This window comes from Coenobita brevimanus, chromosome 62 (assembly GCF_032717465.1).
Source record: "Coenobita brevimanus isolate Jiangsu-jjx chromosome 62, ASM3271746v2, whole genome shotgun sequence".
Lineage (NCBI taxonomy): Eukaryota > Metazoa > Arthropoda > Malacostraca > Decapoda > Coenobitidae > Coenobita > Coenobita brevimanus.
This window is the reverse complement of record NC_137015.1, coordinates 23,182,819-23,199,193: the sequence shown is the minus strand read 5'-3', so window position 1 is coordinate 23,199,193 and position 16,375 is coordinate 23,182,819. Positions and strand designations below refer to the sequence as shown.

Sequence of the window (16,375 nt, the reverse complement as noted above, 5' to 3'; positions counted from 1 at the left end):
CTTGTTTATTTCGTTAACTTAATGGCAGAAAGGCCTGTTCTTCCCTAAGTGTTTAACTAAACCTGGCCTAACCGTGCTTATCTGTACCTAAGTTGGGAAATTGGGAAATGATATCCACCTTTGAGTACGTTGAGTTTCTTCCACTGCGCTGGAAATGATCATACGGGAAAGTGACAATAATAATAGGGAGGAAATTATTCAGCAAGAAAAAGTAATTTGCCAAACTGAAAGTTGTCAGAAAATTACAAGAACAAGCTGGAGGATTATGAATTGAATTGGTAAGGTCTTTCTGCTGCTTCAAGTGTACAATGAAAGACACAAGTATCTTCCCAAAGTCTGACAAATATAGGATGGAATAATCGAACCATTTGAAACACGCACTAGTAGAAACAGGGTTTTCATTGTATTTTGCCTGGTGTAAATTATCTTCAGATGGAAATGGGAAGATAGTTGTGTCTTTCATTGGACATTTACCGGTAAATAAATCAATGTAACAGTACTTGTGTTTTGTTTCCGCCGGATTATTCGTGATTTCAGACTATTCAGGCACTTCTTCACACCGTATAATCTGGATAATAGGGCCATCTCTGTATTTCCTTTCGTATCGATTTTTGTATGATCGAGACATTTTCATATTGTGGAATTTGTCTTATATTCATCGCTTTTGTACCGTCAAAAATTTGTACTTCGGGTTTTTGTATTTCGAAGACTTACTGTATAAGACTCCAGTGTCCCCTGGGGAAAACTGATCATTTGGTCATTGAAATACCAATGTTGATGTGGGTGAGAGAGAAGAAACATATACAGTAGAACCCCCATCAACCGGCACTAATGGGAATTTGAAAGTGCCGGTTAAGTATTTCTACCGGATGTATGAGAACTACTCCTATGGGTAGGTTATTTAAACATTTTTTGGCACCCTAATGTATACCTAACACTCCATGGCGCCGTCCTAACACATTTCTACCGAGTTGAATGTTTGTATCATCTTGTATACCCAATATTTGTTGCTCAGATTCGGGTAAGTCTATCTATCTATCTATAGCCCGACGCCCTAATCCCGCAAAGGGTGGCCGCAGACAAAACGCCTCCAAGTCACTCTGTCACCCACCAATTGACTACCCTCCCCCCAACTCACCCCCCCCTCCCTCAAATACCTCTCAACTCCATCCCTCCACCTCATCCTCGGTCTACCCCTCCCTCTCCCTCCCTCCACCTCACCTACATACACCCTCTTAGTCAGTCTTTCATTCTCCATTCTCTCCACATGTCCAAACCACCTCAGTGTATTTCTCCTAATCTTTTCAACCACATCCACATCTACCCCACAACGTTCCTTCACTTCATTCATCAACCTGTCCCTCCACGTCACTCCACATGCTCCTCTCAAGTAACTCATTTCCACTGCTCTCACTCTTGACTTGTTCCCCTCTTGCAAGGTCCACGCCTCGCTTCCATACGTCAGGGTAGGGATCACAATACCATCATGCAGTGACTTCTTAACTTCCATACTCACCTCCCTATTTCTCATCACGGCTTTCAGTGTACCAACAACCTTTCTTCCCTGCTGTACCCTTTCATGTACTTCATCCCCCAAAGTTCCATCCTTACTCATCACACTACCCAAGTACTTGAATGCACTCACATTCTCCATATCCTCACCATCCAACCTCACTGCACACTCTGTGACTTCATTCCTCTCAAACACCATAACTTTACTTTTGTTTCCATTAACTTTCAGCTTCCTCCTCCTACACACTGTCCCAAATTCATTCACCAAACCTTGCAACTCCCATTCATCTTCACTCAACAATACTGTATCATCAGCAAACAGCAACACCGGAAGCTTCCAAATCTCACCCTCATTCATTAGGGCCAACCCCACATCCACTGCCCTACCTTGCATCTCCTTTACAACCTCATCCATGTATATATTAAACAGCCATGGAGACATCACACACCCCTGTTTCAGTCCCACATCGAGATCAAAGAACTCACTCAGCTCACCATCCACTCGCACCGTAGCCCTAGCTCCTTCGTACATACTCTTCACAGCACTGAACAATTTCCCCTCCACTCCATATATTCTTAATACCTTCCACATACCTTGCCTATCTATTCTGTCATAAGCTTTCTCCAAGTCCATGAAGGCAGCATACACTTTCCTTCCCTTCTCTAGATACTTCTCCACTAAACATCTTAGAACAAATATCTGATCTACACACCCTTTTCCCTTCCTAAATCCCCCTTGTTCTTCTCCAACTAGCTCCTCTGTCATATGCCTAACCCTAAGTAACTAAGTAACTATATTAATTCATTATTCTTAGCGTTGAGAAAAGTCATTAACCTCTTATCAAAAGGTAGGTCTGGAATAAATGAATGTTCACATGCTGCAGCATACTATTTATTTAAAGTAATAAATGAAAGAGTTCATAGACATGGCTCATAAAATACTGTATATTTCTGAAGCTTAAACACACATTGTCCGACTGTTGCCAGGTGAAGGCATGTTTTTCCGTGCTAATGACTCATTAACATTTATTTCTTAATTATCCCTGCTGGCTGGAACACACGTTGTCTGAATGTGTCAGGAGTACCGTAATAAAATACGGAAGGACCTCTGCTGGCTGGAACACACGTTTGAATGTTGTCAGGAGCAGGTTATGCATTTTTTCTGAGTGATTGTTGTCTGTCTCCCCGCACCCATCCTCATTCCTAAGAAGCCCATTGAATGAAAACTTTAATTAAGCATTCCACTTTGCAGTTGATATCCCGCCTCATACTGAGAATTTTCAAGCACAGTCATATGCTAGCTGAACTACAAAACCAATACGTTAAGATAAATGATGTTTTTGTTGGCAAGTGGCTTCGGTAACTTAAGCTGGCGGGAGCAAGTGACTAGGGAAACAATGTGTTAGTCTAATTTTTTTTTTGAGCAAGAAACCTAGTAAGAATAACAATAATAGATAGTGCAGCTCCGCAGCCTACTGATAAAATATTGTGTAAATACTCACTCATCCTTACGAACATTGTTAGAGTTGAAGGACAGCTGGATGGTCATCCTCCACATCCACAACTGATGTGGATGGCACTGGTTCTGGCTGCTGCGGCAGTTTTGATGATTGCTGTGCAGCTCTCTGGAACATCGTTCTAATGTCACTTTGTTTAATTTTCTTGTGCCTCTCAGTAATCATCTGGTTATTCAGTTGGTGGAGAAACATTATGGATTGTGAGGAAAAAAAGGGTTTCGTCTCGGCAAACTTGATGACGGTGTTCATTGCATTTATTCCCTCACTCCATGAAATTTTAATCTCTTCAGGCTCTTCCTCGTCACTTTCTTGGTCCTTGGTGTTTTATTTTCCTCTGTTCATCACTGCATCTATTATTTGCTCAGTGCTGAAAATATGGGTGACAGGAATATTTTCATCAACTTTCAATCACTCCCTAACTTCTTCCTGGGGAACAATGTGGCCTGCCAAGTCGCATACCTCCTGCTGAAGATCCTCACTCGATGTTTTTTCGGTCAGGAAGCCCTCAAATTGTTCGTCGTTGTCAGAGCTTTCTGATTCAGTCATAACCCTAGGCCACATGTTGCGCCAACACCTACTGAGGGTTTGTTTCTTCACATTTTTCCACGCGACTGCCAGAGTGTAAATGGCTTCTCTTAAGTTTAACTCCTTTTGAAACTCACCAATTTTCCCATCAGCATTTAGGACTTTGCGCATAAAGTCCCGTTTGTACAACATCTTGATGTTCTGAATGACATCCTGGTCCATGGGTTGAACAAGGCTGGTAATATTGGGTGGCAAGAGCACTGCAAAAATGTTACCATTTACAAGCTGATTAGCTGGGGGATGCGCTCGGCAGTTATCAAGCACAAGCACCATTTTACTGTCCTCTGGCTCACCAGTTTTCTTAAGATGGTTCTTTACAATTGGAACAAACACGTAGTGAAACCACCAAAGAAAAATTTCACAGTCCATCCAGGCATTATTCTGTGCTTTGTAATAAACTGGCAAATCAGATAACCCTTTAAAACACCTTGGCTTGCCATACTTGCCAATAACCAGCAGCTTGAGTTTGTGTGTACCCGCCACATTTGCACAGACAAGCACAGTCACTCTATCCTTATTTTGTTTGAATCCACGTGCAACTTTCTCAGGCCACATGCAAGAGTTGATGTTGGTAAGCATCGCCACATCAGCCCAGTTTCATCTGCGTTATATATTAGCTCTGCAGCCAATCCGTGTTCAGAAACAAGGGCACTAAATTTGCTTACAAATTCGTCTGCAGAGACTGTGTCGGCAGACTTCTGTTCCCCCGAGTTATCCAGCTGCCTTATTCCGTGACGAATTTTGAAGCGACTTAACCAACCGCTTGAAAAGACACACTTCTCTTCTATGTTCATTTTTTTCATGAAATTATTTTGCTTTTTCAATCAACAGAGGACCCAAAATGCACCCGCCCTCAGACCTCATTGTCTGGAACCACTCATACAAAGCACGATCGAGGTCCTCTAACTTTGCTGTGCGCAGTGTTCGTTGCTTTTCAATGCCATCAGATGTTTCAGTTTTCATGAAAAATTCTTTCAGCTTCTGCGACTGCTCTGATATCGTAAACGGTGAACGAACCGATGTTGTACTCTTTCATCAACACACTGCGTTTCACACCACTTTCAATTTTCTTACATATCTCTTGTTTCTGTTTTAGAGTTAACACCACCCTTTTTCCCTTGTTAGAATCATCCTTAGGCATTGCTGGATGATTTTGTGATAGACTTTTCTTGTAAAAGCGGCACAAAACACGGAGATAGTAGCGGAGCAGCAGCAGTGACCTACTCGGCTGGGCAACAGTTCAGACAAAGGCCGCTCCGCTTTGTACTGTACAAGGTCATCCATGTGTGCGACTTTTCTTGTAAAAGCGGCACAAAATACGGAGATAGTAGCGGAGCAGTAGCAGTGACCTACTCGGCTGGATGACAGTTCAGACAAAGGTTGCTGCGCTTTGTACTGTACAAGGTCATCCATGTGTGCGGTCATCCACTTAGCGCAACCTAGAACCACCTACCCAGCACAGACTAGGACCATCCACCCGGCGCGGCCATAGAAGTGCGCAAAATTCATTTTTTTTTTTTTTTTTTTTTTTTTTTGGCGAGTCAGACATTTTTATACACTCTGAATTTGCCGTTTTTTTAAAACTGCCGGTTTTTTAACATCCGGATGAATGGGGTTCTACTGTACACAAAATGGACGAAACTGTAGAAAAGCAGACTTTGACTCCCTAAGATGTTATTTTGGTAATGCAGATTGGAGCAGAATGACAGTGACAGAAAATATCCATGAGAAATGTGGAATTACAGTGAATATACATGAACAAGGTATAAGTAGACAGTCCCAAAATTTGCCATCAAAATGGAAAGGAAAAAGTTGTGGTTTAAGTATAGATGAAGGAAGGCACAGGAAATAAGATATATAGCATGGAATAGGTTACAAAGAAAATATAGTGAGAGAGCATAGAATGAATACAAGGAGGCAAGAAATTACTGTTTGAAGATACAAAGAGAAGTAGAAATGATATACGAAAAGCAAATAATAACTAAAATTCAAAAGGAACCATAATCGTTTTACAAATTTGTAAATGGTAAAATGAAAGTAAGGGATAACGTAGCGAGAGTGAGAGATGGGGAAGTGATATTGATAAGGATGAGGATAAGAGATAATGAATAGTAGGCTGCATCAGTATTTGCAAATGAAGGTGAATTTATGAGATCAGTCAAAGAAGGGAGAGCATAATAGTTTCCTGAGATAGTAGTAGATAGAAATGAAATATTACAATTGATGAGGCACTTAAATGTGAGAAAGGCCTTGGGGTCAGATGGGATTGCTGGATGGATATTAAAAGAATGTGTAGACCAACTGGTGCAACTGATTCATGATATTAAATTTTTATTGAAAGCAGAGATAAAAATAAGGGGAAGTGAGCATGGAAGTAAAAAAGTCGCTGCATGACAGTACTGTATTGTTATCCCCACTCTGACGTATGGAAGCAAAGCTTGGACCTTGTTGGAAGGACACAAGTCAAGAGTAAGAGCAGTGGAATTGAGTTATTTAAGAGGAGCATGTGGAGTTACATGGAGAGATGGTGACAAATGAGGAAGTGAAAGAGCATTGTGATAGAAAGTGTTAGGAGAAATACATTGAGGTGGTTTGGTCATGTGGAGAGCATTGGGAGTGAGAGACTAACTAGGAGAGTGTATGTGAGTGAGGTGGAGGGGGGGAGAGGGAGGGAAAGACCAAAGATGAGATGAAGGGATGGAGTAGAGAGATGTATGAAAGAGGAGAGTGTAAGTTAGGAAAAGGGCAGCAAAATAGCAGGGGACAAAGTGACATGGAGTTTTTGAATGCCGTGAAAGTATGTATGAGGGTTCCAAGGCTGCAGTGTGCTGGATAGTGAACTGAGTGAATTTTTCTCTTTGAAAGTTGGACTGAAACGGGGATGTGTCATGTCTCCATGATTGTTCAGTCTGTATATGGATGGGATTATAAAAGAGATACAAAATAGGGCAGTGGATGTTGGAGCAGCCCTAATGAGAGAGGGCAGTGTGTGGAAACTCCCTGTACTATTGCTTGCAGATGTTACTGTGTTGTTAAGTGAAGACGAAGGGGAGTTGCAAGGCTTGGTGAATGAGTTTGGGAAAGTGTGTATGAAACAGAATCTGAAGGTGAATGTAGGGAAAAGTAAAGTTATGGTCTTTGAGAGAAATGAAATCACTGACTGTACAGTGAGGTTGGATGAGGAGGAAATGGAAAATGTGAGTGCGTTTAATTACAGTGGGTTCGCATAGTGTGTGAGTGGATGGGTGGTCGACGACCTCGTGCACTGTGATTTTGTGTACTGTGAATACATAATCTTATGGGAAAAATAACATATGGGTGGGACCCCCTCAAACCTTGATACTTTTTTTAACCTTAGTGATATAATAAAAGGAAAATTTTAAAGACATATACTGCAGATGTAGCTGAAATAACAAAAATATGGTCATTCACCTTAAATACAGCAAAAGACAGACATGATGGACTTAAATAGCAGGGGTTCCAAGGCGCAGCAACACACTTAGAGTGCCCCTGCTGCACCAGCCGCACCACACGAGATTAACGGTTGCTAATGTATTATTCCAGGCTTTGACGAAGAAATGCAGCAACATTCATTATTGTGGGGGTTGCGGGTATGCCAGGTGGAGCAGGTGAGCCAGGTGGGGCTGTGGAGGTGGAGGGGAAGGCAGCTGGTGAGTAAGGTGGAGCAGTGGAAGTGGAGGGGATGGCAGCGTGTGAGTCAGGCGAGATGGTAAGGGGAGGATCCTCCAGCTCCTCCTCGCTTCTGCTCACATTTTCGGCAATTTCCTTCATCTCTTCTTGTTTGTTTGTTTCATTCCTCTTGTTATGGACATATTTGCAGTACAACAACTTGGCATTTGCGAAATAACGGTTATTCAAGTGAATCCAGATGTTATTATAGAAACTGGGTATCTGTTCTAACTTATCATTATTGCCAAAAACGTTATTGGTGAGATCTTACTGTAGACTCCTCTTGAGCACCCCCACGAGCCTCTAACATCACGATGGGCATGTCATTTGGGGTGGGGTCACGTAGTCTGTGAAAATAATGGTTTTGGGCCACTCCTTGCCTCTGCCTCGTGTATTTTGGGCTAAACTCGCGCATTCAGAGTTCTGTGGTTATGATTTTTGGTCACTCATGCACTGTGTGATTCGTGCACTGTATCACACAAACTGTGCGAGCACTCTGTACTTGGGTAGTGATGAGTAAGGATGGAAGTTTAGAGAATGCAGTGCTTGAAAGGGTACAACAAGGAAGAAAGGTCGCTGGTTCTTTGAGAGCAGTGATAAGACAGGGAAGTGAGCATGGAAGTGAAAAGTTACTACGTGACAGTACTGTGATACCAACTCTAACATATGGAAGTAAAGCTTGGACCTTGTTGAAGGGACAGAAGTCAAGAGTGAGAGCAGTGGAATTGAGTTACTTGAGAGAAGCCTGTGGAGTCACATGGAGAAACAGACTGACAAATGAGGAAGTAAAGGAGCATTGTGGTGTGGATGTGGATGGGATAGGAAGCATTAGGAGAAATACACTGAGGTGGTTTGGCCTTGTGGAGAGGATGGAGAGCGAGAGACTGACGAGAGTGTATGTGAGTGAGGTGGAAGGGGGGGAGAGGGAAGGGGAGGCCGAGGATGAGATAGAGGGATGGAGTGGAGAGGTAAATGAGAGAGGGGGATGTGAGCTGGAATCAGGGCAGTGAAAGGGGGGGGGGGGAGACAGGGTGGCATGGAGGCAATTTGTTTGTTGCCACCCCTTATGAGATTAAGGCATCTGGCAGTAGATAGATAGATATATATTTTTTTTCACTCAAAGTGAGTAAGTTTGGAGGCATCCTGTTCAGTAGACCCCTCCTGAAATCATTTCTTTTTTCCTCCCCACGTCATACTGAGATACGTAGGTCACACACACATTGTGGTTGCACTGTCAGTATCTACTAACTTGACTGATGACTCCAAACCATGAGCACAGGTGCTGGGTTTGTGCTGCATAGTTTAGCAGAACAAGTGTCCTACTTCCACTCAGGACAATAATAAACACAATGTTGTTGGGTTTAGATTGTATACTATTGAAGCAGTACAACATACAGTCAATCCTCGTAAATCGCATGTTCATAAATCGTGGATTCACAAATCACAGCTAAGTGGCTATCAGACTGCCGGCACCCTTAAATCACTGTTAAGTCACGAAAATCGCGGACCTAGGCACCCAAGTGGGCCTTTTCCAAGGAGAGTTGTAAACCGCGGCATTCAAATTGAAAATCGCGACCCAACAACCAATCATCACGCATCTCTGGTGGCAAGTGTGCATACTAATGCCGCCATGTTGTTGTTCTTCTTCCCGCCAGTCCGCACACTACATACCATCGCCGTGGAGTACGAGAGCTACCTGCCTTTTTTTGTGCACCTTCCCCCCTGCCTCCTACCTTCCATGGCCCCTCCCGAACCCCCGATGAAGCGCTCTAAGCAACATGGTGTCTAGAAGCTGCTGCCGTTGTCGTACGGTCAAAGTTTGGAGCTCATTCGTCGTGTTGAGAAGGGAGAGAAGTTTTCAAGGCTGGGGAATGAGTTAGGGAAGAACGAGTCGACAATAAGGACGATCAACAAAAACAGGGAGAAAGTGAAGAAGTGCGTCAAAGCTTACGGGACTGGGCTCATTGACAGCCGGGTATGTTGCAAAGACAAGGCAGTAATTTGGACAGAAAGATGTCTGGAGATGTTTGTCCTGAGGCAGGCAAGGAAGAATATTCCGGTCGACGGCTCAGTCATCAGGGAGAAGGCTAAGAGTTTTCACAAACTGGCAAGTCAACGGCTCGGTATCGACCCCCCTAAGCCCTTCCGTGCTAGCCATGGGTGGTTGGCTAACTTTCTGACAAGGAAGCGCCTGAAAAACGTGCACATGACTGGAGAGAGAGCGTCTGCTGACTTGGCCGCGGCAGAGGACTTTCCAACCGTCCTCCAGGCAGTTTTGGAAGAGGGAGGTTATACAGCAGAAACTGTTTTCAACATGGACGAGACTGGGCTCCAGTGGAAAAAGCTGCCTAGCACCACATACACCCTACGTCAACACCGAAAGGCCTGGGGAAGGAAGCTCGACAAGGGGCGCTACACAGTCATTTTTTGTACCAATGCCAAGGGAACATTCAAGATGAAGCCTTTTGTAATTAATAGGGCAAGAAAACCCCGAGCCCTCCGCAACCTCGAAGACACGGATCAGTCAGGGGTGTATTGGCGTCAGCAGGCTAAGTCATGGGCTACTACAGACTTAGTCGTGGACTGGTTTGACAGATTTGTTGAGGATGCGAAAGCTTATTCCAAGCGTGTTAAAGTGCCGTTCAGAGTGTTGCTGCTCATGGACAACTCTCCCGCTCACCCACAAGCCCTAACCTCACGTCACCCCAGCGTCAAAGTTATGATCCTTCCACCCAACACCACCTCTCTTCTCCAGCCACTTGACCAGGAGATAATAGCGAATACGAAGCTGTTTTACACCCAGTTATTTTATCGCCAGTTTACCTCAGCTGTCATCGATGATGCATCAGAGCGGCAGCTGCTGAGAGATCACAGCAGACAGCAGCGACAGTGAGACAGAGGTGGGTGTTGTTGAGCCTGACCCCTGAGAAAGTCGGGAGGTGTTGTCTGTTCTGGAGGAAATTTAACATCAAGGACTCTATCGATACACTACTAGAGGCTTGGGGCAAGCTTAATGTTGCAACGATTGCACGTGCCTGGCGCTTTCTCCTGCCTGACCTCACGAGTGACGACGCTCCAACTCAGAGTGTAGAGGACAACGTACAGGCTGTTGTTCAACTGGCTCGGAATCTGCCAGGCTGTGGTGAAGTGTCAGCTAGTGACATAATGGACGTGATTACTGAGAAGGTTGATGATGCTGATGCTGTCGTGGAGGCTGTTATACAAGACGACAAGCACTTGGAGAGGCAGACCAACCGTGAAGTGAGTGAAGTGAATGAGCAGGAACGTGGCGAGCCTTCTATGAAGGAGCTCAGTGATTTGCTTGTTTACGTAGACTTGGCCAAGGAGATTGTGAAATCCACTGAACGTGATGAGGAAAGGTGTAGTGAGAGTATTGGTTACCTAGAAAAAGCTGTGCGTTTTTACAAGGAATTGCATAATCGCAGAGTTAATGAGAAACATCAGGAACTCATCACCCACTATTTTGCCCGGGTAAGGGCAGAAGCTGAGCCTGAACCACAGCCTGGCCCTTCACACCCTGAGGACGTGGATGCCGTAGCATCTGTCATCTCTGAGGCAGACACTGAGGGCTTCCTGAGGGAGGCAGAGGAGCTGGAGAAGGGAGAACAGCATGAGGGAGCACCCCCACCTCATGCTGAGAGGTTCTAAGTTCTTCCCAACACCACCCCACTCCATTCACTTAAGCAATATCATCATAGGATTAACGTGAGATCCCTTAACAATGCTTATTTCTATTAAATACATGCACTGAATATTCCTAAATTTGTATGTTTGTGTTTGATGGTGCCTAGATAGGTGTAGGTAGGGTGCTGTGGGAGGTGGTTGGCCAAAGTCCAGACCCAAATTCATTTTTCACATAAGAGTTATTATTTATATACCACGGAATTTGTAAATCACGGCAGTGGTCCAGACCCAAATTGCTGCGATTTACGAGGATTGAGTGTACTGTATTTTACAAGGGCATGTTGTGAGAGAGGAAAGTACTATGTCATGTGGCCTAGTGAGCCATTGACAATGCAGTGAGCTGCTTTAGTGATGTTGGCACCCGGTGGTGATGATGAGACATTGCTGGAGAAGCTGGAGCTTCTGCTGCTGAGAAGACTGGAGCCGGAGCTGCTGCTGCTGAGGAAACTGGACCTGGTGCTGGTGAACTGAGTTGACGCTCACTCTGATCTGACTTTCGCGGCATGGCTGCGGAGTCACCCGTTCCGCTCCTGCGGGTAAGAAGTGCTGTGTTGTTGTGGCCCGGAGCATGCATTTGTTGTCTCCGAGACGGCCAAGGGAATTGGTTGCAGAGGAAAATGTAGTGGATGCTGGTGGTGGTCACTACAATAGTATTAATTTTGTTGAGTGGACCAAACATTAAAGGCCTTGGAGGATGGTCATTGTGCCATATGAGCCATTATAACTGGGGACAAGAAGCAGTGCACCAGCTCCAAAGGCTTTTTTTTTTTTTTTTTTTTACCCAGAACATGAAAAAAAAAAAAAAAAAATATCCATACACCATATTATCGGTGTCCTCCATTCATAAGAAATCTGTAACAGTTGGATTTGAACAGCCGTAGGTTGAAGTTTAGGGGGAAACAACTCTTGGGAAGCGAGTTCCAAAGAGATGCAGTTCGTGGAATAAAAGATTTCTGATTGGCGGAAATTCTACAATATGGCAGTGTGACATTTCAGTCATGAGTGCTACCAGATGCCTGTGTAGCACAGGGGAGGGCATGGAGAGGTGGCACAATGGCTGCAACTTCGTCTGAGCATTTGGTGTAAAATTATCTGTAAAATAATGCAAGGGAGGCAACATTTCTTCTTACCTGTAGGGGAGGTAGTTTATTTGTATTAGTAGGATTATTAATGTTATGCTAGGTGTTTGTAGGCCGGCTTCCTGTCCTAGCAACACCTAGAGGATAGCTGGGTTCCCTTTCTAGACCGGAGTCAAGAGGCAGTGGGAGAGGAACAGGGCATAAAAACACAGGGCAACAACCTTACATGTATATTACCAAATTATTAATACCAGACAGCTAGACATTCCACAAGACTCTATACAAAGGCAAAGCTCAGACTGGCAGAGATATTGTAGGTATCACGCAGGATACCAGCTGTCTCGAGAATAAGCAGACAGACACTGCACTTAGGTGAAGTTGGGAGTACACTTAGTTATTGGGCTGCATATACACTGTAGTGATTATACACATGTCCCTTGTTCACTGAGTGGAGCAGGATAGCTGCATATCATTACTGTCTCGGCTTACACATGGTGGAGTTGGAATAGTTCACCTCTGTCACTATGCTCCAATTGTCATTTTCACTTCACGGTCATGGAAGTCACAGTCACGGCAGGGGTGTGGGGCAAGGAAGCGGCCACTCAGAAGCTCGCATGTGTCAGCCTAGGATTGGCTGAGTCCCCTCAGATGCCTTCTCTTCTAGGGGACACGGGCCTGCTCGTACGGGCGTTGTCCTCCGGAATGGGCTTCAATTGGGTGTGGTGAAGGGCCCCGCACTAGAGGGGCTGGATATAAGGGTTCGGCCCTCGGGACTGAGGCCGAAAAGCTCTTGTAGGAGCTCCTGCAGGTGTCCAATGTGGAGAGGGCATTGCTCCTCGTTAGAACTGGAGAGGTCATGCCTCAGGGTACTAGGGGCGGCGTGGAGAGCCCGTTTGCTGCGATCTCGCTCCAGCTGCTTCAACGTCAGGGTAGGGCTGCGGCGTTGCTGGCGACAGGAGTCCAACAGTTGCTGATTGCCCACTGGTGCCATTTGGATGGAGTGCAGCCCCGGGATCAATACAGGTCCTCTCCAGCAGTCTGAGAATGGGGTCCTCCTCCTGGAGGCTGCTTCGGGCTGGGGAGATAGGGGTGGAGCCTGCCTTACCACTGATAAGGCGGCTCAAGCAGGGTTCTCCCTCTGGTCTTGGAGTCACAGGGGGTGAGGGACTTTTGGGGATCCCTCCCTGGTGCGCCTACCAGTCGTTGCTGAGGTCCCTTGGGGAACAGGAGAAGGGCAACTACGAGCTGTCCCTTTCCCATTGGTATGGCAACCGGCCGTTACCGGGGCCCAATTCTCTGACGGGACTGCAGACGAAGGGTGACTGTGGGAGCGGCTACAGGCTGTCGCCGATGTCCTGTGTGAGGGACGACGTGTAGGCGAGAGGCGGCTACGGGCTGTCCCCTGTCTACTGGCGCGGCTACGGGCCGTCGCTGGTGTCATGCCCCTCGAGGCAGCTGCAGAAGGAGAGAGGGTGTGCCTTTCTCTCCCCACATGCAGTAGTCTTCCGTCACGGGTTCTGCAGTGGGGGTGGACAGCACTGTGAGCGGCTACAGTTCGACTCTTAGATGCGTGGCTACTGGCCGTCGCAGTTGCATGACTGCAGGCTGCTGCTGGCACACAGCTACCAGCCGTTGCTGAGGCACGGCTACAAGCTGCTGCTTGCGCACGGCTACAGGCCGTTGCTTGTGCATGGCTACAGGCTGTTGCTTGTGCACGGCTATGGGCCGCTGCTTGTGCACAGCTACAGGCCACTGCTTGTGCACGGCTACAGGCTGTTGCTCGTGCACAGCTATGGGCCACTGCTTGTGCATGGCTACAGGCCGTTGCTGGGGTGCTATCTGGAACTGGTTTATTAGCTCCACCCCAATCCTGGTGAGGGTTGGATTGGTTGGAGGGTAATGCACCCAGACTGAGGTGTTTGTGCCGGGTGCACTCCGTGGAATAGGGGCACGCGACTGTATGGGACATGAGCCCATATCGCATGGACGTCGCTCGCACCCTACCTATCCCTCCGTTGTCATCTCCTGGGGGTGTTGTGATGCCCTCTGCTGTCACGGCTGCTATTTCAGTTAATAATTCTAACAGCTTTGCTCTGAATTTTGTCAAGTTGCTCTAGCGCAACCTTCTCACATCCACTCCACAAGGGTGAGCAATATTCCAGCTGAGAGTGGTGCCAAAATAGCTTGAATCCTTTTCCAATAAGGGTGCCTCCAAATTCACTTACCACAAGATAAAATGTTTTTGAGCCTGTTAAATACTATTATGTATTGTAAGTAGAATGCATGAATGCAGGAGGAATAGCTAGAACTTCAGGTACTGTAATATACTCTCATAAGAAAAAGTGTTGGTTTGTGGCACATTATTCATCTGTCATCCAGTCCTGTGTTGCCTCATTGGTAACATAGCTGACTGTCAGAAAATTCTTAGGGTATCCTCCAATCAAGACACCAAATGTTAAAATTAAAGTACAGCAATAGGAGTCTCTTTGAATAAGTTGGGTATACTGTAAACTGACACCCTAACTCTCCTATTATTATCTCCTTTATTTTAGCCATGATTTGGCCAGATCATAAAGGATAGTTAGCTATATAAGTCGGATTGACAGATAATGACAGGCTTGCGGTCTTGGTTGAGTTGCGTGGGTCAGACCCAAGTGTCTGTAAGTGCAATACATACAGTGCTCTCGTTTTAGTTAGCTGACATGAAATGAAATAAAAATGGCTTATTTTCTTCTTCATTGGATTCAGAGATGCCAAATTTCACTTAATTACATTTACTTGAATACAATGAATTACTTCATGAAATTTACAAGGAAAGTTGGACTTAAGTTTTAAATAAAAACTAAAGCCAAATATTCATTTTTATCTATGTTAAGGTATGTAAGACCCTTTTCTATTTTCCATGTCACCATACGACTTTTGCACAGTCATGTACATGGAAAATTCCTGTAATTAAAGGAAATTTATACACATTTACGTTGTAATTGTTCATAAAAGGCTAAACGCAGTAGCATTTAATTTATTAATAATAAAGACTATTAACCAGAAAACTAGAGCAAATCCCTGGGTTATTAAACCACTTTGAACCAGCACTGTACGTTCTCTGGTAAATTCCTCTGCTTCTTAATAAGGACAAGTATATTAAAAAGTGTGCATATACTGCAACACACAGGATATCTCCTTCAGGGGGAAATAGTTTCCACACTGTGTGAGACATGATTATTGGTATAGTTGATGTCAGCTGGTAGTTGCAATAACTTACCTTCCAAACAGGTAGTTTTTAGGTGTAGAATAACACCATAATTATCATCATCATCATCTAAACCCAGTTTCTTTATTAAGTAAAGCCAGAGGTGGGATTATCAGCTAGAGGAGATAGGAAGCCCCAGACAGAATAACTGAACATGAAATACTAACACTTTTCATATCCCAAACCCTCCACAGTGCCTTGTGTTTGAAGATGCCCCTAATGGCGTGGCTGCTGCTGTAGCGGCCAACATGCAAGTGGTGATGGTGCCAGATGCCAGACTGAGCCAAGACCTAACCAAGGGTGCTACACAGGTCCTCCCATCATTAGAAGACTTCAAGCCAGAACTGTTTGGTCTTCCTGCATATGATTGAGAGAGGGATTGAATATACATGTGTTTGGGAATTTGATTTTTTTTTTTTTATGATAATGAATAATTGTTCTAGTGTGTGGGAGCATGTTTGTTTGAAAGAGTGTGAAAGAGGATCAGAAGGCCTCTTTCTTTTGTCTGTATTATGGTTTTACTCTAATGAATTACTGGTAGTCAGATTATAGGAGAAGGTTCTGGAGACAAGATACTGGTAATATTTCTGTACAGGTACAGTGACCACTGGCTGGTGATGCTGCCACGTATAATATACTCAGCACTCCTCACTTAATATGCAGGAGGCATGAAAAATGCGACTAACTCTTTCTGTCAGAGACGTTTCTCATAATTTTAGTAAGATTGCTTTGCGTTTGCTAAAATACAAGAAAACTGTTATCCGACTGAAGGGATTTTGGAGACTCAGACCCCATCATTTACAGAAATATTTCATAAGTTGAAAAAAGTAATGTTGCAGTAGCCAGAATAATCTAGAAACATCCTACACAGCAGACCCTAACTATAATGGACTAATTGGGGGGGAAGTCAGGTTCATTAAAGCTGAAAGTTGTTAAATCCAAGGTTCTCCCCTCTCAGGTGGGGAGGACCCTCAGATGTTTACATTAACTTGGCCCATAATTTCACCCTTTTGCACCTTATTTCAGTTGGAAGGGCC

The 16,375-nt window shown here is 44.8% G+C and overlaps 1 protein-coding gene across 1 annotated transcript in view; it reads left to right on the top strand.

Moving 5' to 3' along the window:
• LOC145403992 (pseudouridine-5'-phosphatase-like) overlaps positions 1 to 16,164 on the top strand; it is a 244,218-nt gene extending 228,054 nt beyond the window's left edge. The window contains exon 5 of the mRNA XM_080275599.1: positions 15,533 to 16,164. Within this exon, the coding sequence (XP_080131725.1) occupies positions 15,533 to 15,709 (177 nt within the window). The 3' untranslated portion in view covers positions 15,710 to 16,164. The remainder of the gene's footprint in view (positions 1 to 15,532) is intronic.
• Positions 16,165 to 16,375: the final 211 nt, after the last annotated feature.